Source organism: Zootoca vivipara, chromosome 13, assembly GCF_965207765.1.
Source record: "Zootoca vivipara chromosome 13, rZooViv2.hap1.1, whole genome shotgun sequence".
In the NCBI taxonomy this organism is placed as follows: domain Eukaryota; kingdom Metazoa; phylum Chordata; class Lepidosauria; order Squamata; family Lacertidae; genus Zootoca; species Zootoca vivipara.
In genome coordinates, this window is record NC_142596.1 from 25653168 (window position 1) to 25674191 (window position 21024).

Below are 21024 nucleotides of genomic sequence, written 5' to 3' on the forward strand. Positions count from 1 at the left end.
GCATGAATGCAAATTGCACCACCAAATTATCTGACAAACATGGATAAAATCTGATGCATGCCATTGTTCTTCAGTGTGGGGCCAGTTCATGGTGTCTTCTAAGTCTTGAAACACTCAGGAGTATCAGTAGCTATGAAAATTTATTTCAGTACTCACTCCTAATTTGGTTCATGTACCGTAAACGTTCCCTGGACAGTTCTGAACCGATTACATAACACAGAAAGCTCCTTGGAAACAAGAACCCTGACTCTTTGTGTTGCAATTTGAAAATTGCATCCTGTTTTATATCTTCCAAGGAAAAGAATCAATAGTTCTTTGTTTGTCATTGATATGAATCATAATGATTTTGGGGAGGTTGTGATTACTCTTTGATTTATGAATGATGCTGGTTTTCAGAAGGGCCATTTTAAACAATGGCTTGTAAATAACAAAAGATAACCAAATCTATTGCATATTCCAGATGGCAGATAGAGCACATCACCAGTGCTCAGACTGAGGCAACAATATCTTTTCTGTTCTAAATGTTTCCTTCATCTTAGTGCTGACTTAAGGTATCTGAGATACACATCAAATCTATTTGGTATACACTAAATACACACACTGGGACCCAGGTGGCGCTGTGGTTAAACCACTGAGCCTAGGGCTTGCTGATCAGAAGGTCGGCGGTTCGAATCCCTGTGACGGGGTGAGCTCCTGTTGCTTGGTCCCAGCTCCTGCCAACCTAGCAGTTCGAAAGCACGTCAAAATGCAAGTAGATAAATAGGAACCGCTACAGCGGGAAGGTAAACGGCGTTTCCATGTGCTGCTCTGGTTTGCCAGAAGCGGCTTTGTCATGCTGGCCACATGACCTGGAAGCTATACGCCGGCTCCCTCGGCCAATAATGCGAGATGAGCGTGCAACCCCAGAGTCGGTCACGACTGGACCTAATGGTCAGGGGTCCCTTTACCTTTAAATACACACACACACACACAAATAATCTAAGGAAACATATAGAAGTGAAAAGCAGGACTGATCTGCCCAGAGAGGAGGATGTGTAGGATCAGGTTGGGGTAGAATGAGAGGGCAAAAAACAAGGCAGAGCTGAGGATGAGTAAACCAAGACAGGAAATGAAGCTAGAATTGCCTTGTCAAGACTTAGAGGGACAAGTGCTCAAAGAGGTTGCATTTGCACCCTCATTGGGTGGGACATTGATGGCAGGTGGGGTACAATTCGTACCAGAATTGTAAGAATTCTGTTTGCTTAGAGAGAAAACAGCTGTGCACTGACCATTTCATGGGGCCAGAGATCCTCAACAGAGTGGCTGCATCCCTTAACCATGCGTTAAATGCTGAAGCAGATGGCAGAAGGTCAACTCATAGCCAAAGTAAACCACAACATTACAAATCTCACAGGCTTAGACTTGTCCCAAGAGTTGGCTTTAATATTGCTTCTCTATAAATGGTACCCTCCAAACCATTGTACACATTAGCTTCCCTTTCAATTTGTTTCAGATTGTTTTTGTTACAGCAGGAAATATTGATGTGAGGCGTTAAATAATCAAAGGAAGATGACAATAATTTAAGGCACAGTTCAATTTTCACTTAAAGATACCTCATAACTCTTTCCGTTGGTGCAATCTTTACAATACTATCGATCCATTTCATTTCTGTAGGGGAGTCGTCAACAGAAAACCCATTTATTGGGCTTTCAAAAGCAACAAATAACGGGACACAGAGCAAACAAATAATAATTCCATTTGTGATTGAAGTTCAAATAATAAAAAGTGCTTTGGAATGGCTGTTGTAACAAACACTTCCTGAGACATTCTATTCTGCAGTTACAGTCAAACCCACCAACAATGAAGCCTCAAGATAGAAAAGGGTATTTTTAGAACCATCTAGTTTAAAAAAGGATAAATAATATAAAGCTCAAGTACAGTCTTCATTGCCATTACACAAATACAGTGTTTTGTGGGCTTTTCCTCCCCGCTCAAACTGTCCCTGTAGTCTCACCTGAGTCTTACACGTTTGTAAGAAAATGAGGCGATCAGTTTCAGGTGGAGAGTGGCTAAGATGACATCCATTTGGATTTAACTGAAAACCTTGTGTGTGTGTGTGTGTTTCCTAGATGGTTGAAGTCCTCAGTCAGCTGATAATTGACTACCCAGAAGTGAAACGCTGGGTGTTCAAAGTGGACAGCGACTTTGGAGGAAATGGCACAGCATTCTGTGACATCTCTGAGAACCTCAAATGCTACCCCTGGCTTCAGAGGGAGATGCGTAGATACGGCCCTGAGATATGGAAGTTGCAGTGGGCGCATGTAAGTCCATTAGTCATTTTCAGGTGTCTTTCATTTTTGAACTTTTTCCAGTGCCTCCTGGAGTTCATATTTTATGTGCAATAGAAGCTGAGCTACTTTGAAGGTGTCAACATAACCTCTGGTACCTGGCACATTGCAGGTCTTAGGAGTTCCAAGGGGAGAGAGGCACCTAAACTGTCCTGTATGAAATAGGGAACACTTGTTAAGAATTCGTTCCCAGTTAATTTGGGGGCTTAGTTGCTTAGGACTTTAAAGGTAAAATCTGGCATTGAGAAGTTACTTTTTATTTTAGTAAAATCTTCACCGGGGTCATCTCAGTGTGGTATGTATTGTAACATGCCTTTGGGACAGGATGGAGGAGAAATCTACATAAGACCAATCATGATTCATTTTATCAAAGACACCCATGATTTACCTTCCTTCCCATCTGTTCTCTTAACTGAAGCACCTTAACCCATTTTATATTCTCTTCATGAGAAAAGCACCCCATTCTAGCCATGAACCACAGTGTGCAGTCACTGCCGTACTTTCACATTCTCTTTCTTTGGATTAGTGGCTATTGCTACACTCCAGATTGTCTCTGCAAAGCACATTTTCATTAGGCTTACCCCACCTTGTGTATATCTGGGGTGTTGCAGTGGTTTTCATACTCTTGGCTTCTTGAAACTAATCAGGCTTTGGAAGTTCTTTCTGTTCTGCGCTTTCTTCTTGCCAAGCTTGGGCCAGAATAATCTCATGCATATTCCCACATAAAACCACAAGAACATAACAGGAGTTTGCTGGATCAGCCCAATGGCCCATCTATTCCAGCACCTTGTTCTCATGGTGGCAAGCCAGAACTCTCCCTTCATGCCATTTTTTATTTAGTCTGGGTGCGCTCCTGGATCTAACACTGCTACTGGAGGCTCAAGTAGTCTCCGTGACAAGGAGTACCTGTTTCCAGCTGTGGTTGGTTTGACAGCTATGATTTCCTCTTGGACAGAGATGACTTGGCTACTGAGCTCCATGCTTTGATAACTTCTATATGGGATTATTGCAATACGCTTGACATGGGGCTGCCATTGAAGATGATTCAAAAGCTTCAACATGTGCAAAATTCAACAGCCAGATTACTGGTCAGGGTTCCATTTAGAGCTCATGTAATTCCTATTTTGAAACAGTTGCACTGGTTGCTAATTTAAGGGGCTCACATTGGTGTTTACAGCCATGAATAACTTAGGCTCCAAATATCTGAAAGACCACCGCCTTCACTTCTTATGTGTTCAGGTGTTGAGATCAACAGAGAGGGCCCTCTTGGTAGTTCCATTGCCCTCAGAAATTTGGGGAATGGTAGCCTAGGAGAGGGCCTTCTCTGTGGCAGTCCCTACATTGTAGAGCTCTGTTCTCACAGAGGTGTATCTAATGCAGGCATCCCCAAACTTCGACCCTCCAGATGTTTTGGACTACAATTCCCATCTTCCCTGACCACTGGTCCTGTTAGCTAGGGACCATGGGAGTTGTAGGCCAAAATATCTGGAGGGCCGCAGTTTGGGGATGCCTGATCTAATGTTTTCATCACATAGTTCTGTAGTATGCTGAAGACAATACCTCTTTACCCTAGTCTTTGACAGTTAAGTTTTTTTGTGTGTGTATTTCTTCTGTTTGGATTAATCAACCTGATGATCCTTTTGCTTCAATTTATTTGTGTTTTTTATAATTGTATACAAACTGTTTAGCTTCCTTTATTTATTTTTCTTTTTAATTGTATTTCTGCAACCCACCTTGGGACTTTCTGGTGAGAAATCTTACATGTTGGTGTAATGAATTGCTTTGCTGAAATCTTACATGGTGTAATGAATTGCTTTGCTGAAAACATATAGCCCCAAACTGAGAAGTCTCTAAACTAAAATCATCCAGTTAAATTCCATTTAGGAACAGAGATGAAACAAAGTTTAAATAACTTGTTTCACCTTGATCTCCAGGTCTCTGTGTATGATCAGATGCACTCACAGATCTTTTACAGGCTGTACAGGGTGCCCCATTCATTTCAATGGGGCAATAATTTGCATCTTAGACTTCCCATTTGCTTCCACCATTAGAATGAACGAGGGGTTGTTATAGGCAGGGTTATTGGCTTGCAAAACCAAGGTTCCATGCTCATAATCTATTGGGCTGTAGTGCCAGACAGGTGATTAAGTTGCTGCAACTATGATGTAATGCACTTGAGAGCATGCACAGAATGGAAGGTGAGAGGGGGGAAGGTGCCAAATAAATACTTAGGGTGTCAAATTTTGTCCTCGCTCAGGACAAAGTATTACCAAAGTTACCCCTGCTGCTGGATCAAGCTAGTAGCCCATCTAGTTCTAAGAGTAGCCACGTGGATGCCTGCAAGCAGGACTTGAGTGCAACAGTGTTATCCCCTCCTGTAGTTTCCAAAACTTGTATTCAGAAGCATACTGGTTGCAATCTACTCATTTTGGCACTACACCCCAGTGTGAAGACCCTCCACGCATCCCTATTTATGGCACATTTATGATTATTTGTACTCAGATGATGGTTTCAGAGCAATTATGCACAATTCTCAATAATGTTCATATCATCAAAAGATTCATCGTGGTCATACTGCTTTTTTCCTACCGGTAGCAATGTTGGTCTCCTGCTGAAATCCTGTAACGTTTTTCTACCACAAAAAGTGGTATCTGAAGAAGTGTGCATGCACACGAAAGCTCATACCAAAATAAAAACTTAGTTGGTCTTTAAAGTGCTAGTGAAGGAATTTTTTTATTTTGTTTCGACTCAGACCAACACGGCTACCTACCTGTACCTTTTTTCTACCACAGCTTGTGTTTTTTAGGGGGGGGCGGGGGGGTTGTCCCACTTGTGTTGCTAGAGTGCTGCCATCAGCAACAAATAATGCAGTAACATTGGGGAAGCATCGTGGAGCAACTAATAAAGCTGAATGGTGTGTAGACGATCTAGTACAAACACACCACAAATGCACTATTGTTGCGCATCAATGCTGTGTTGCAGGATATGCCCACACAAAAAATAGCAGTCCAGAGTGGGCCTGAGTGCCCTGTTACGCTGCATTTGACCCATTGGTGTTCTTCCCATGGAAGTGTCACAGTACACATATAATAGGGAGAAAGACTGCAAGCAATTTGATCAAACTCCTTGAGAGCATCTCCCCTCCCCGTTCCAAATAATATATTGCCATTTCTCACCTGGCTTTTCAGCAGCACCAGTCTTTCATATTTAGAAACGAATTGCGGTCTCCATTGAATGTTTCCAATGAGTGCAGAGGATTAGAATCCTCCTTTGTTACTGAATGCTCTTGTAATGCTCCTGCATTTAGACATCAAAGCATTAGTTTATGAGCACAGGCATGCTTTAATGTCCTATTACAGTATGGAGACCTGCTTTCGATAATGAAGACATTGTGTCATCGACTTAAGCTGCCACGTTACCAAACATATGCTGGCAGGTTATTAAAAAATTCAGCTTTGTGATGAAAGACTATCCTGCAGGCTAGGAGTACATGGCAAAAGACTCTCCATTCCGGTAGAGTTATTAGAAACGAGAATATGACTCTAAGCACTAAATTATGTTAATACTTACAAATAGCATCATTTGCATAGCGGTTTATGATACAATCCCAAGGTTTTTCCTTCATTGGTATGTAGTAGGGCAACCGATTAAACATAATGTGGTTTACCGGAGTTTATACTGAGTGTCTATTCCATGTAAAAATGGAGTCTTAATTGTTGGATCCTCCAGACCAGGATGTTGACCATTCCATTCAGGACAGACAGTCATCACAGTAATCTCCTCTGAAACTTTCTGTGAGTTCAAGAGAAATCCTGAGGATGTTCGTGGTCTAAGAGCGTATGTGGCAATTTGAATCATCTCGTCAAGTCAACACACTCCCCAATGCTTGTGCCCTCAGTCCAACACACATAACCAACCATTCTAAAGACTTACGTGTAGGTAAAACACATCGATAATTTTCCTACCAACTACTGGTTGACTAACTTTTAGCTGAGCTATACCTCTCCACCCTTAAGCTCTCAAGTGGCATTCATGCGATTGCCCATCACAAAGGAGAGTCAGCCCAACTCTTGAAAAAAAAAAACCCACAAAGCTATAGTCTGTGGAAAGCTGTGCATCTTTTGTCACGGAAGATGCTTTGAGAAGAACTACTAGGAGCTGAAGAAACTGGCACCCCACCAACAAATGTTTGAAAGAAGCAGGCCATCACTTTCATGCCCTGTTTGTGATGTTCCAAAGAGTCCATTGGACCAACTGCTTCTGGAAACAGAATGGTCAGATCCAGCAAGACATTTCTTATGTTGTTTTTTATAGTATTGAAAGTACTTGTTATTTCATTATCAGGACCCAAATCATTAAAATATGCCTTGCAAAACTTTGTTTGACAACTTTCCAGGAGTATGGGAGTTTCAGTGCTTGCACGCAATTACTCCACCCCACAAGGGTAACTTCATTAATTTAAATGCAAGAAGCAAACGACTGTGTGGTCCTACCCAACTCCCTATGCCAGGGGAAGGGCTGCAGCTCAGTGGTAGTGGTAGAGCATCTACTTTGCATGCAGAAGATTCCAGCTTCAATCCCCAGCATCTCCAGGTAGGACTCGGAGAGAATCCCTCTCTGAAATCCTGACCAGCCACTGCAAACAATTGTATACAGTTCTGAGCTAGATGGACCAATGGTCTGACTCAGTGTAAGGCAGTTCGCCATGTTTCTCTTGAGTAGGACTGATAACAAATAAGGGTGGGCCCCATATGGGCAGCTTGTCAAGCACTGGACTTGTGCCCTCAGCCATGCTCTGATAGAAGACCATGCAGAGCCAGTTATAGCTGTGGAACGGGGACAAGTGTGCCCTGCAAGAACGTTCAGCAGGGCTTCCACATGAACCCATAAACCAGCGTCAGGGAAAACCTCCCTCCATTTCATAAAGTTGGTTCCTGAATTGCATGCGTATACCCGACCCCTTTGTCCATGGAGTTTTCTTGGCAGGGCTACTGGAGTGGCTTGCCAGTTCCTGCTCCAGGTGGATCACGTTTAGTCAAAACTCTCCACTATGACCTGTCCATCTTGGGTGGCCCTGCACAGCATAGCTCATAGCTTCTCTGAGTTATTCAAGCCCCTTCTCCACGATAAGGCAGTGATCCATGAAGGAGTGAGGAGGAATTAAAGAACCTTTTAATGAGGGTGAAAGAGGAGAGCGCAAAATATGGTCTGAAGCTCAACATCAAAAAAAAAAACTAAGATCATGGCCACTGGTCCCATCACCTCCTGGCAAATAGAAGGGGAAGAAATGGAGGCAGTGAGAGATTTTACTTTCTTGGGTTCCATGATCACTACAGATCACTCACGAAATTAAAAGATGCCTGCTTCTTGGGAGAAAAGCAATGACAAACCTAGACATCATCTTAAAAAGCAGAGACAAAGGTCCGTATAGTTAAAGCTATGGTTTTTCCAGTAGTGATGTATGGAAGTGAGAGCTGGACCATAAAGAAGGCTGATTGCTGAAGAATTGATGCTTTTGAATTATGATGCTGGGGGAGACTCTTGAGAGTCCCATGGACTGCAAGAAGATCCAACCTATCCATTCTGAAGGAAATCAGCCCTGAGTGCTCACTGGAAGGACAGATCATGAAGCTGAGGCTCCAGTACTTTGGCTACCTCATGAGAAGAGAAGACTTCCTGGAAAAGACCCTGATGTTGGGAAAGATGGAGGGCACAAGAAGAAGGGGACAACAGAGGATGAGATGGTTGGACAGTGTTCTCAAAGCCACCAACATGAGTCTGATCAAACTGTGGGAGGCAGTGGAAGACAGGAGTGCCTGGCGTGCTCTGGTCCATAGGGTCACGAAGAGCCGGACACGGCTGAGCGACTAAACGACAACAACAACCTGACCCCTGGCCAGGAATGGGCTCAGGGAAAGGGAAGGGATGTGTTTTGGATCCCACACACCCAGAGGCACCGTTGTGGTTTATGTTTCTAGAGATGCTGCTGGTATGTGACCACCAGCTATCACTACAGAGTTTATGTAATAATTGTTACATAGGGAACATGGTCTTCCAGACCGATTATGATCTGAAATAAAAAAGAAACACCATTTCCAGCAGCAGTATTTTGATAGCTCTTTCCGAATGTCATGTAGCTTAATAGTGGATGTTAAAATTATATTGGCTAGCAGAAGAGGTCTACACTAGTCTCTAAACTATATAGCCATCGACGGGATATCAAGTTGTGTTTACCTATTACATCAGAGAACAAGCTGTGATGCTCTTGCTCAGTCGGTTATTATATTTAATGTGGCTACCAGTGTTTGGGTTTCAGGTGATTCCCTGATTCCTTAATTGTTGTGTCTTGTTATTTTATTATGTCCCTTGGTTAAATTCCTAGGACCTACAATAATCAGATATGCAAGCTGTTGGTTTGCATGTCCTATTGATTTAATATTCTTCTAATCAGTACATAAAGCTATGGGCCTGCGGTGTTAATTTTTCATATGCTTACAAAGCACCCTTTGATTTTCTGTCACGCGTTAATTACAGCGTTTTGCCATTAAATAGGAAGCTTTGTGTAAACTAATTACTAGGTAATCATTGTCTACCGCGAGCCGTGCTGTTTGGTACCTTTTATTTTATTCGGGGAAAATGCACGGATCTCGCAGTCTGGAACCACTATACCTTCCAGCCATTAGCTCTCACTAATTCATAGCATTATTGTGTTAAGATTGTAGGAGTTGTAATTGTTGTGGTATCAGTGCTGTTAATTACCGGAGTAAACAGTTGAAATGATGCCAAGGTCTATTGTACAAAGCAGAGAAAAGGAGGTTTAAATGTTACTTCTACCATCTGGGGACTGAAGTCTTTGCAAATGCTACAAAACAGCAGTGAGGCAATATCAGAGCTTCAAGCTTCAGGGTTTTAGGCCATATGGATTCAGAATATTTTGAATCAATTGAATTTAACTGCCAGTTTTTAGCAGTAACCGTGCAGAGATGAGGAGAATAAAGCAAGATCACGAAAGAAAATCTGGAATTCATCAGTGTTATCACATGCCATAAAATGCCTCTGTAGATTATATTAAAATGTTTATTCTGCTAAATTCAAAGAAGCACAGGCAGGCTAAAAATGAGTGCAGATTTCAACTGTGTATTGCTGCAAAGGGTGGTTTTTTTGTTTTATTTTGGGATTAGGCAGGGGTATTTGAAAGTCATCTATCTCAACAGTTAATTCAACAGTAACAATGAACTCAATGACTAACAATTAACAGGGGGCTTCTGTGAATTTCCAAGGACTTAATTTTTATTCTATTTTAGCATTTGTAGACTTCCTCTCAGAAGTAAATAAAAACATAGAACATAACATCAGGGAATAAATTATTTAAAATTATATTTTGGTGTTGTTGTTTTTTTAAAATGGAAGTATTTGGAAAATGTTCAACCCCAGCAGCCTGAAAGAAGATTTCACGTTTGTTCTTGATCCCACTTTGCACTTCACTGGCAAGACAAGTGCAAAACTACACTTTGCATGGGTGCAACTGCACAAGGCAATTCAAAATAAATAGGGAGGTGTGCAAGGGGTGTGCCCTTTGCACTGTGGCCTTTTTGTTTGTTCAACAAATAAAAAAAATCTTAAATTCTGCATTATTGTTTGAGGAAGGGAGTTTTTATAAAAAGAAATAAGTATGTATAGTGACAATAGCTTTTGAGTATTAACAAGTGTTCCCTGTTTAAATAAAAATGCCTATTAGACATTATTAAAGAAATGAAATCTGACCAGCTCTATATTTAGGCATGGCATGATTTTAAGCACCTTGGCAAAATAAATTGTCCAGACCGATTGATTTGCTAAAAACAAAAAGGAGCAGCAATTGAATGAATGAATGAATAAATAAAATTGTATAAATATGTGATATTTCTTTACAACACTACAAAGCTGTCCTGTATGTGTTTCAGTATATTGCCTTTATTTTAAAACATTGGGTTGATCCCAGTTTTTGTGACATATATCCACCCACCCACCCCCACCCCCCGAAAAGATCCCCTGTGGTCCCTATGTAGTTTCTTCATTGGGCTTGGATTTGGGGAGGGGGAATGCAGTCCCCCCCTCCATTCTAGTTTGTTTGTTTTTATTGGCCTGTTAACAGATGTTGACGTGGTTCAGGGCACAAGGCAGCCATGTGCTTCTAAATGGAGATCTCTCTCCACAATGAAGCCTGGAGCTGCAGGGGGTTGTTTGGGGCTAGAACAATGTTCTCTAGGCTTTGTGTGTGTGGCCAAATTCAGAATGAAAAGGGATTGATTAATCTGTACGTACTGAAATCCTCAGCGAGCACAGCGAGCCAGAAGAGAATAGCGTGACCCATGTGGTGTGGAGAAAACGGGAGCAGCAGTTTAAGTGGTGGAAAGTTGAAAGAGGGCTAACCTCCTTGTTCTAATAGTCGAGGCGAGTGGCTGCTTGGCGGTCCGCTGTTGAAGCGCAGCATATGTGCCTCCCTTTGACAAAGGCCCTCTTCAGCCCAAAGCAGCCCCTTGGCCTGTGCGTTGATCCAGAGCGACGGGCCGCAGTAATGAGGGACAGGCTTCTCAAGAAGCAGAGAGGAGATAATACCGCATAAGTGGAGAGTTCTGTGGAGTGTTCTCGCCATTCGACATAATGCAAGGCGCTACCCCGGCGAATCGCTTGCCATCCAGCTGAAATGGGCCATTAGGTATCGGGGAAAATTGTCTTTTGCTACTTTCAGCAGATGGAGCAAATATTTTACAAAGCCATTTTACATACAAAAACCATTTGCGTGACTTGGTAATGGCAGCTGTTTTACATGATGTTACCTTCCAAAAGAATGTCTCTCATGAAAGGCAAAATCGGGACTTTTTTAATTTTAAAATTTGCAGTTGCACACTCAAGCATTCAGCCCTAAAAGCGGCATTTGAATTCTAAGTAAGTGTGGAAGGCGATTGATCGCTTCCAAAAACATTTTCCAGCATTTTTGTTCTTTTGCGTAGATTGCAGCACCAGAGAGTAACACACACACACACCCCAAAAAAACAACGAAACAAATTCTAAAGTACTTGCAAACTGCTGGATGGTGAGTCTAGCAGAAGGAACCCAACAGCGTTTCCATTTCAGTCTGCCTCACAATAAGCTTTTTCTTAAACCCAGTGGCTGAAACCATGAGAGACAACTTTTGACTGGGAAGTGGATTTTTCAGCTAAGTACTTTTTCAGTCCTTGGGGTTCTGGGGAGAACTTTAAACAGTGGTAAGAGCTCAGGGATGCGGGTGGTGCTATGGGTTAAACCACAGAGCCTAGGGCTTGCCGATCAGAAGGTCGGTCCCTGATCCTGCCCACCTAGCAGTTCAAAAGCACAAAGTGTAAATAGATAAATAGGTGCTGATCCAGCAGGAAGGTAAACAGTGTTTCCGTGCGCTGCTCTGGTTCGCCAGACGCGGCTTAGTCATGCTAGCCACATGACCTGGAAGCTGTACGCCGGCTCCCTCGGCCAGTAAAGCGAGATGAGCGTCACAACCCCAGAGTCGGTCACGACTGGACCTAATGGTCAGGGGTCCCTTTACCTTTACCTTACTTGCTGAAAAACTCTTAATTGTACACAGAAAGTAAACTAATGCTAACTAGTGATGGTGGATAAATTCAGTCTGGTTCACATTTTAATGCAAGCCTACTTAACTCACGCTTCCTGAAAGAATACGCAACGTGCACTTTGAAATGTGCGCTTTTACGAATTTTGCAGTGCAGTTCTTCCATATGATATGTTAGGGACAAATGTATGTGCATAAAAATGCATATATTAGTGAAAATAAGATATTAAAATGCATTATGTTAGGGGAAAGTGCTTGCAAATAAAGCAAGCAATATATGTAATGTAGGAGAAATGCTCACTTAAATGTTGACAAATTTTCATGAGGACTTTAAAAAAATCACAAACTTATGTGGAGATGGGGTGAACTGAACTTCACATTGGAAAAATGAGAGAAATCAAAATTGATAGATTCATCCATTCCTGAAGAACAGTTAGGCTTTCCTTTCATTTTTTGTTCACCACATGTGCATAACCTTAGGTTAGGTGGGAGATGGTGATTAGCTTAGAAACATAGAATCAACGAATTGTAGAGTTTGAAGGGATATCTAGTCTAACCCCTGCAATGCAGGAATTTCATAGCAGACAGCCATCTAACCTCTGCTTAAAAGCCTGCAAGGAAGGAAAGTCCACCATCTCATGTGGAAGTCTGTTCCACTGTCAAACAGCTCTTACTTTCAGAAAGTTCTTTCTGATGTTTCGTCGGAATCTCATTTCTTGTAACTTGAAGGCCTTGGTTTGGATCCTAGCCTCTGGAGCAGGAGAAAACAAGCTCACTCCCACTTCAGTGTGATACCCCTATATATATATATATATATATATATATATATATATATATATATATATATATATATGAAGAAGGCTATCCTATTTTCTCCAGATCTCCCTGGTCCAGCGCTCTTCAATAAACCAGTTAGTCTCATAGGATGTGACATCAGTATTGACACTGGGTACTGTAACTGTGAAGCAAAAACAACTTCAACAGCCACTGTGCAATGCAAGGATCTGATTTTCTCTCTTTCCCCAACCCCCTGATTAGAAGCAACAAATGTATGCATTGGGATCCAGCTCAGAGTGACTAGAGGGAATGGCTTTATCTAGTGCACTGCAAATAAGACAGAAGCAACTTAATGGTACCTATTGATTTGTAGATAGAGCATCTTGCTAGCATTAATCAATGAAGAGAAAATTTATGTGGACCAAGCAATCCCCTCCCCCAATATGGGAAATCATTAGTTCTCACTAGTTCTTAAATTAGTTATACATGAAAGAAAAGCACAAGCCATTCATTCTTCCCTCTCTTGTCTATATGGTGCTTTTCAGCTGGTTCAGTGCTACTGCAACGGCATTGGAATCTATAACTTATTAACAAATCCTCCCTCAGTGTATACAGATACCCTGCACCTTCTCTCTTTTCTAGGAGTTTAGAGGAGACTCTCCAGTATTAGTTGCCAGTAATAGCTGTTGGTACTGGTGCCCTTATAGGCACCATCAAGCTTTCTGTCACATGAAGAATGTAATGTAAGAATAATACCTTTTTCAAATCTTTTTTTTAAAAAAATCAAAATATACAGTATCTTCCAGAGCAAAGGTTGATGACACTCCCAAAGAATTCCAAAAAGTTGATTGGGCCAAACCTTCCCTTTCAAAAGCCATGCTGATTTTTTTAATCAACAAGGCTTGTTCTTCTATACTGTATATGTTTGTGTGTTTAACAGTTTTAGCAAAAATAATTCTTTCTACCAGTTTGCCTGGGATGAAGGATAGGCTGACATGTCTCTAATGTCTTGGAGTGCTTCTCCTGTAGCTGTTGCAGATGCTTTTTTTTTTTTTAAGGCTAGTTTCTGGAGCGCTCTCTGCTTTGCAGGCATTAGATATCTTAAGCAAGTGAGTTAAACCATATGCTTCAGGGAAAGGTAATTTGTTCCCAGGCTGAGGCTCAAAGATGTTCATTTGTGTTCAGAATTCACAAACTGCCTTTTGGCAAACACAACAGAGCAGTTTTACTTTGTAGTGTGTTATTAAGAGAAGCTGTTGCCTCCACATACAGTGCATTTAAAACACAGCATTTAAAAATGAAGAGAAACCCTGTCTAGCAAGGAAAAGAAATGAGTATGATGCTTCACTAGTCCATCCTGCAGTCCAGGGGAGCAAGAACAGAGTCCCGGGATTGGTGTGCGAAGTGGGCAATTGGTCCTCTTTTGGAGCATGGGACATTTCCAATTTCAAGGGGTCATGAAGCAGAAGGAAAGAGGCCCAAGGGAAGCAAAGAAGTGATCATGATGCAGCTAGAGAAAAGCGACCTGGAGTTTTAACATACAGAGTCCCTAAGCTTGATGTGCTTGCTCAGCGCTCTGACTTTTTGACAGCCTTCCCCAATCTGATGCCTTCCAGATGTTTTGGACTGCAACTCCCATCAGCCACAGCCAGTACAAAACATCTGGTTGGGGAAGGCTGTGAAATTTATATTGGGTTCTCTTTGCTTGCTTGCTTGCTTGCTTGCTTGCTTGCTTGCTTGCTTGCCTGCAACATTGTGGGTGTTTGGTTCTATGAATATTATATGGAGGAAGATGTTTCCACTGAGTTGCTGCTACAGATGTCAGAGAATACTGACAAAAACAGGAAAGAAAGTAGAAATTGTGTTGATGGTGAGTTCACCTGTGATCAGGAATGGAAATCAGTATTTGTTTCCATTGTTGTGTTAAGTCTGCAAACAATACGTAATTAGTTGCTCATTTTTTACATTGTTTCGATGTTTCCTTTACATTGAAATAAATATAAGTTACATAGTTACATAAGTTATGTAACCTACACCAAATAGCAGACAGAGGCAGTGTTGTATTTGGTAGGAACTGAACTGCAGCAGAATGGAAACGGCATTGATGGTGGTGAATACAGGTTGGAACAGAAATCTCTGCCTTTTTCCATCCCTACATGCTGCTAATCTCGCACATTGCTGATCCCTTGAATCTCCTTCATGCACGGTGACTTAATATAATAGTTTTCCTACCTTACCCAAGGTCAAGGTGCTCGGAGGTGACAACAGTGGTATGCCCAGAAGGTTTAGCCAAATTGGTGAGGTCCAGGAGACAAGCCAGAGTAGATTGTTGCCAAATGGAGAGCCCTCATGAGCCCTCGGGAGAGAATGGGAACATGCATCTGAATAAGGAGCTAATGAATGGATATTATTATTATTATTATTATTATTATTATTATTATTATTATTAGAGTTACCATCACCCTGGTAGACCAACAGATATGTTTGCAGCCTGCCATCTTTCCCATTTTGTTTATTTTGTTCAGTTTTCTGATAAAAGAAATGAAGAATAGAACCAGTGGTTAAAAAGAAAGTATCTTTGATGAGGAAATGTTCTCAGATGGATGAAAGAAGAATAAGGAAAAAGATAAAGGAAACATTTAAAAAAAGGCTTTCTGGCTGTGGTTAAACAGTAACCACACAGCCTGTTGGAGGCCTGGTTTTTAATCACCCCACAAGCAGTTTTCATTTCTGCAGTAAAATTGCTTGTGGTTCTATTTAATTTGTTTCTGCAGGAACCAGCTTTGGCGAAGATCTCCCAGGAGCTGCCGGGCCTTTTAGCACAGCACGCTCAGGCTGTCAATGAGAAACGATTTCCTACATGGGGGAAATTCCTCCAAACATTTGTGAGTCAAGGTAAATAAGACTGCTAAGTTCCTGCTAAGTGCTATGAGGGATAATTATATCACCGGTACTTCATTCTCATTCATTTAGATATTTCTCTGCCCCTTTTCATTTCCCCATTGCAGTTTTAACTGTTGAAAAATAAGATGTAGGAAGCCATCTTTGATTCCGCCTAGTTGTGGTGGGCTTGGCTTCCTTGCTGGAAACTGCTGAACACTTTAGAAAACACATGGAAACAGACATATGGCTAGGAATTGCCTGGGTGGCAAAAGATGCTTGAGAAGAAGCTTTGAGAAGAAAGAAATCTCAAAGGACTACTGGCAACATTTTGTGGCTTCAAGTTAGAGTGCTCTAGCTGTGGCGTTAGTGTGTTCTGTGGCTTTTCCGAGGCTAGTGAGCTATTATTGCAATAAAAGTACCTCTAAATTCTACACTGTAGAATTCTGCAACCTTCTGAAGACCTTATGTCAGCCAATTCATATTCTCCTTAGACTTATTTCATTAGCAATTCAGATTGGGTAGTCAGAATCAAGTTGGGTCAAGAAGCTATGGAGATCATGGAAATCTCATTCCCTGACCAATGGGACTCCTGCTCAGCACTTCCTTTTGGCTTCCGATATCTCAAACAACTTCTTCATGAACTTGAAGCAAAGTGTCTCAAGTTTTGTGCTGGCTCATGTAATTATGGAAGCACAGCATATTTATTGATCTGGTTGCATTGTTATGCCATTCCTCTCCAGGGAGCTCAGCTTTGCGGCTATGCCCATTCCATCTTTCTCCTGGGTAATCCTGATCTCATCTCTACTGCTACGTACACAAAATTATATCCCTCCAGTCCCAATAATTACTCTCTAACAACAAACATGCCCTTTCAGGTGGCATCCAAGGCTAGAAAATGGCTCTCCTTATAACCGTAATGTCACAGGGGATGTGTTGCGACTACTCTAGAGTAACGACTCTCCAGACCTTTGCCTTTTCATGCTTTTATTAAGTGCAGGCTATTTACAGTGCTAGAGCTATACAGGACACATCCTCTCAGTCTGACCCAGAACCCTGGAATGGCGCGCTCCGCGTCTTCTTCCAACATAAGAGTCTGGGCACCCCAAATCTCCTCCCGCACTTCCTCCTGCATAATTCCAGAACCGGAGGGAAAAGGGGTCTCCTTTCCATGTTTTCCTTCTCCCCCTCTTCCCCCCTCTCTCTTCCTCTCCCACGTGCAGCAGAGGCTCTGCTATCCTGCCAGAGCCCCATCTCCTTCTTCCTCCTTCCTCACTGGACTCTTCCCCCTCCCCGCTGGCGCCGCTCATAGCTGCCAAGTTATCCCTTTTTTAAAGGGATTTTCCCTTATGCTGAATAGGCTTCCTCACGAGAAAAGGGAAAACTTGGCAGCTATGGCGCCGCTGCTGGTGGAGGAGCTGCTCCTCAGGATGGGGGGGCTCTCTGTACTCCTTCCCCCTCACACGTGAGCACAGAGGAAACTGAAAGTCACAGTGCCTGGTGATAGTCAAGTTCAATATTTCCATTGAACCAGGCAGGACCTTCCGTAGTAAGTTGTTTATTTTTGGAAGGCAACAATCATTAAAGAGAAAATACTGGCAATACTGCATCCCAGAACAAGCATTTGATTTGTACTATGGGGTGGCACTGCTTGATGGAATCCTTTTTTTTTTTTTTGATGTGGTTTATGTATTGTTTGTGACTTTTGTAATTGTGCTATTGCTGTATTGTTTTGATATTCGACTGGAAGCCGCCCAGAGTGGCTGGGGAGACTCAGCCAGATGGGCGGGGTACAAATAAAAAATTATTATTATTATATAGCAACTTTTCTCTCTCTAACTAGGTGGCATCATAGAAGCTTTCCCGCCCTCAGACAGCATAACTAGCCTCAAAGTGGACATGCTAATAGAGCCAACTGGAGAGATCTCAATGGTTTCCTCTGGAGACCAGTTCCATGCGGATGGTCCCCTGTGCTCCACAGGAACCACCCTTCCACAGTGTTCTGTTGAGCCGCGGGTCCTTAACACGCTGTGTCTTCAGATTGGAGAGGCCTGCAGATCCAGAGGAGTGGTTGGATACTTCTCCATTGACTTTGTGACATTCATCCACCCTCAAACTATGGGGCAGCAGGTGAGTCGGCGAAGCGAAATCTTAAATTCCTATGACACGCTTGAAGATACTGTGAAATGTGATCATGATAAAAGGTGGAGTGGGGGGGGCACTCTCCTCCTCTCACAGGCTAGTAATTTCCATCCTCGGAAAACATGCTGTATTACAAAGACAGGTTGGATGGGTTTGGCAAAATGGTGGTTTTCCAGAGGTTCCATTGGAATGAAGGAGGGAAAGATCAGGCCAGAAAGGTTGACACATTGGAATAATAATAATAATAATAATAATAATAATAATAATATATTTATACCCCACCCATCTGGCTGGGTTTCCCCAGCCACTCTGGGCGGCTCCCAACAGAATATTAAAAACACTATAAAACATCAGATGTTAAAAACTTCCCTCAACAGGGCTGCCTTCAGATGTTTTCTAAAAGTCAGATAGTTGTTTATTTCCTTGACATCTGATGGGAGGGCATTCCATTGGGCGGGCGCAACTACCGAGAAGACCCTCTGCCTGCTTTCCTGTAACCTCACTTCTCGCAGGGAGCGAACCGCCTGAAGGCCCTCGGAGCTGGACCTCAATGTTTGGGCTGAACGATTGAGGTGGAGATGCTCCTTCAGGTATACTGGGCTGAGGTCATTTAGGGCTTTAAAGGTCAGCACCAACACTTTGAATTGGGCTTGTAAACGTACTGGGAGCCAATGCACGAATCCAAGAGGAAAGTGGCAACATGACCATTTCGCTTGTATTCCCTCTTCTCTCCAGGGGTGAGATTCACAACACATTACCTTGAAAACAGGAACCACTGTTTAAAAATCAAGTTTTTTGTCCTTAGACCTGCCTGGCTTAAGGGTGGTCCCATCTGTCAGTTTCGGTTTCTTTCAGTTCCTCACTTTTCCACTCTTAAGTTCAGTTCTTCATATTACCACATCAGTTTGCAAAAAAAATAATAATTTATTTTTAGTCCTCATGAAAGTTCATCAGCATATTAGTCTGAATTTCTCCTAAATCTACAAATTGTATGTGTTTTTACCTAATATACACATTTTGCAAGTATTTTTTTTCCTAATATGGTGTACTATGTACACACTTAACCTAGTATATGTATTTTTGTACACATGCCTTGATTGAAGAACTGCATTCGAAGGACAATTGCATTTCAGTTATCATGTTTCAGGAAACGTTAATTAGGTAGATTTGCCTTTAAATATGAACTGAATATACTGGTAATTCCTCTCTCTCCTCCCACCCCTACTCTGGCTGTGTGACCCAGAAGTTCACATCAGGAACTGAGAGGTGTTAGTATTGTGTAGGGGCTTGTTAGACCAAATCTTTTAGGGGAGATAAACGCTGAGTGCCCTTGGCTGACAGTGGCCCCAGCACAATAACAAATTGACCTCTCTGTTACTAATCTTTGAGGCAGAAATATTGATTGATTGATTGATGGCTTCTATACCGCCTATCAAAGCAGTTTACAATTAAATGAACATTTAACAATTAAATATTTAAAGCCCGTAATATATTTGTATTTTCTTATTTTTTTATCTATTAAATTTGTTAGTCACTTTATCTTGCCCAAACCAACTTACAACCAAGCATATTCAGTTGCTTAAAAAAATAATACACAAACCCAGCACGACAGAATAGCCTGCTTGTAATTAATACTACAACTCAGTACCCAGGATCCTAAATTAACCCCCAAAGCCCAAAGTAAATAATTAAGTCTATAGATAAGCATAGATAGGCATAGGGGCTAAAAGAAAAAGAAAAACATGTCCATTAACTTTTTTCTATTGCAGAAAATGTGTAGTTGTCATCAATGATAAACATTTCTAATAGGCAATAAACTGCAATATTTGGGTAAATTTGCTCTACTCAGAAAAGTAAGGGATTGATATCACCCACCTTCCTTAGTGATGGCAGTTCCATAGGAAGAATCTCACCCCTTTTTCATCACCAGAAAAAAAACACCTTCCTGCTCTGTTATTATTCTCATCAGCTCCTCTTTCCTTTTCGTTTCCACTCAGTTGTTCTACCTTGCAATTTCCTGCATTTCCCAGCTTGTGCCACAACTTTAGCATTAGTTAAGCTGAGTTTCCCCCCCCAACTTAATTAGATATAGAGGCAATTAATGATGCCATCTGTCTTGTTGTGAGAGAGAGAGATTACACCAAAGATTGTGCTTCTGAAAGCATTATTTTTTTGGCAAACTAGAAATCCTGTTAGACTTGTTCGAACACTCTCACACTAATTTCCCAGTTCCCATTTTAGATCAGTAGCTCAAAGGCTCAAATAAATTCTCTGGAACTTACTGTACACTTAGGCATCCTTCCGGAGTTGTACTTTACAGAAAATAACCAATGATCTATGCTTGTTTTGCTAAATCTAAAAATTAAATATATCATTAAACATCTGTTACCAGTACAGTCAAAGAGTAGTTAAATATCTTAAAATCACAAAAAACTGTCATAGTGATATGAATCTCTTGCATAAACGCAGCTGTTTAGGCAACAGAAAGTGGCCAGATTTTTACTGGGTGCTCACAACTTTAAAATAAGAAAAAAAAATGGGCCCCTGACATTTGGGCATAGGTGACAAATACCTGCATCTGTCTGGCTTGATTGTGCAAGCAGTTGCTTGGGGAGGCAATATTATTAGGTACCACCAGTGAAGCAGCCGTGGGCTGGATTCAGGAAGACCCCCAAGGCATTTATGTGTTTCCTTAGCCTGCAAAGAGTGAAAGAGGTGGGCAGACTGAGAGGTCACCCCAGAGTCCAGGTGGCTCATGCAAGCAAGCCAAGCCACATGGAAAATAATCTTTACAACCTTCACCACCTAATGCTCAGTGGCATACAGGCAGCTTCATTATTCCCTAGAGCAATGCTGCCTAGGAACTGCTTCCTTTGACCTTCTTGATGGGCTACAGCAACTGCCCTACCCTGCCATCCTCAGGAGCTGGTCAAGAACCAGCCACATGAGACTTGAAAGCTGCACCATCAGTTCAGGTGCAAGAGATCCTTGGCTTTGCATATCAGGTGCAAAGCAGCTGCTTAGGGTCTTACAGTGTCTTGAAATGGCCCTGATTTGCAAATGGAGTGGTTAGAAAGAGAACAGGGGCCAATGAAAAAGACCCTAGTGACATCATGGAAATTTGGATCAAGTGGAATTGAAAAGTTTTTAGTACACCAGTTGCAAAGTTGCTGAAATAAGACACACACACACCCTTACTTTTTTGCGCCTGGTTTCCACATTACTTTGAGCAGTGTGTTGTTGTTTGCCTGCCCCCAAACCAGTTAGGATAGGATATTTAACTTCTATCCACTTGGCTGAGATGAAGCCACT

General features: G+C 41.9%; 1 protein-coding gene across 2 annotated transcripts in view; it reads left to right on the top strand.

Annotated features, from left to right (window-relative positions):
* The window catches only part of IQCH (IQ motif containing H), an 86505-nt gene that overhangs the window by 43693 nt on the left and 21788 nt on the right, over positions 1-21024 (top strand). For both annotated transcript variants that reach the window (XM_088657035.1, XM_088657036.1), the window contains exons 14-16: positions 2109-2300; positions 15465-15585; positions 17414-17700. In XM_088657035.1, the coding sequence (XP_088513161.1) occupies positions 2109-2300; positions 15465-15585; positions 17414-17700 (600 nt within the window). The remainder of the gene's footprint in view (positions 1-2108; positions 2301-15464; positions 15586-17413; positions 17701-21024) is intronic.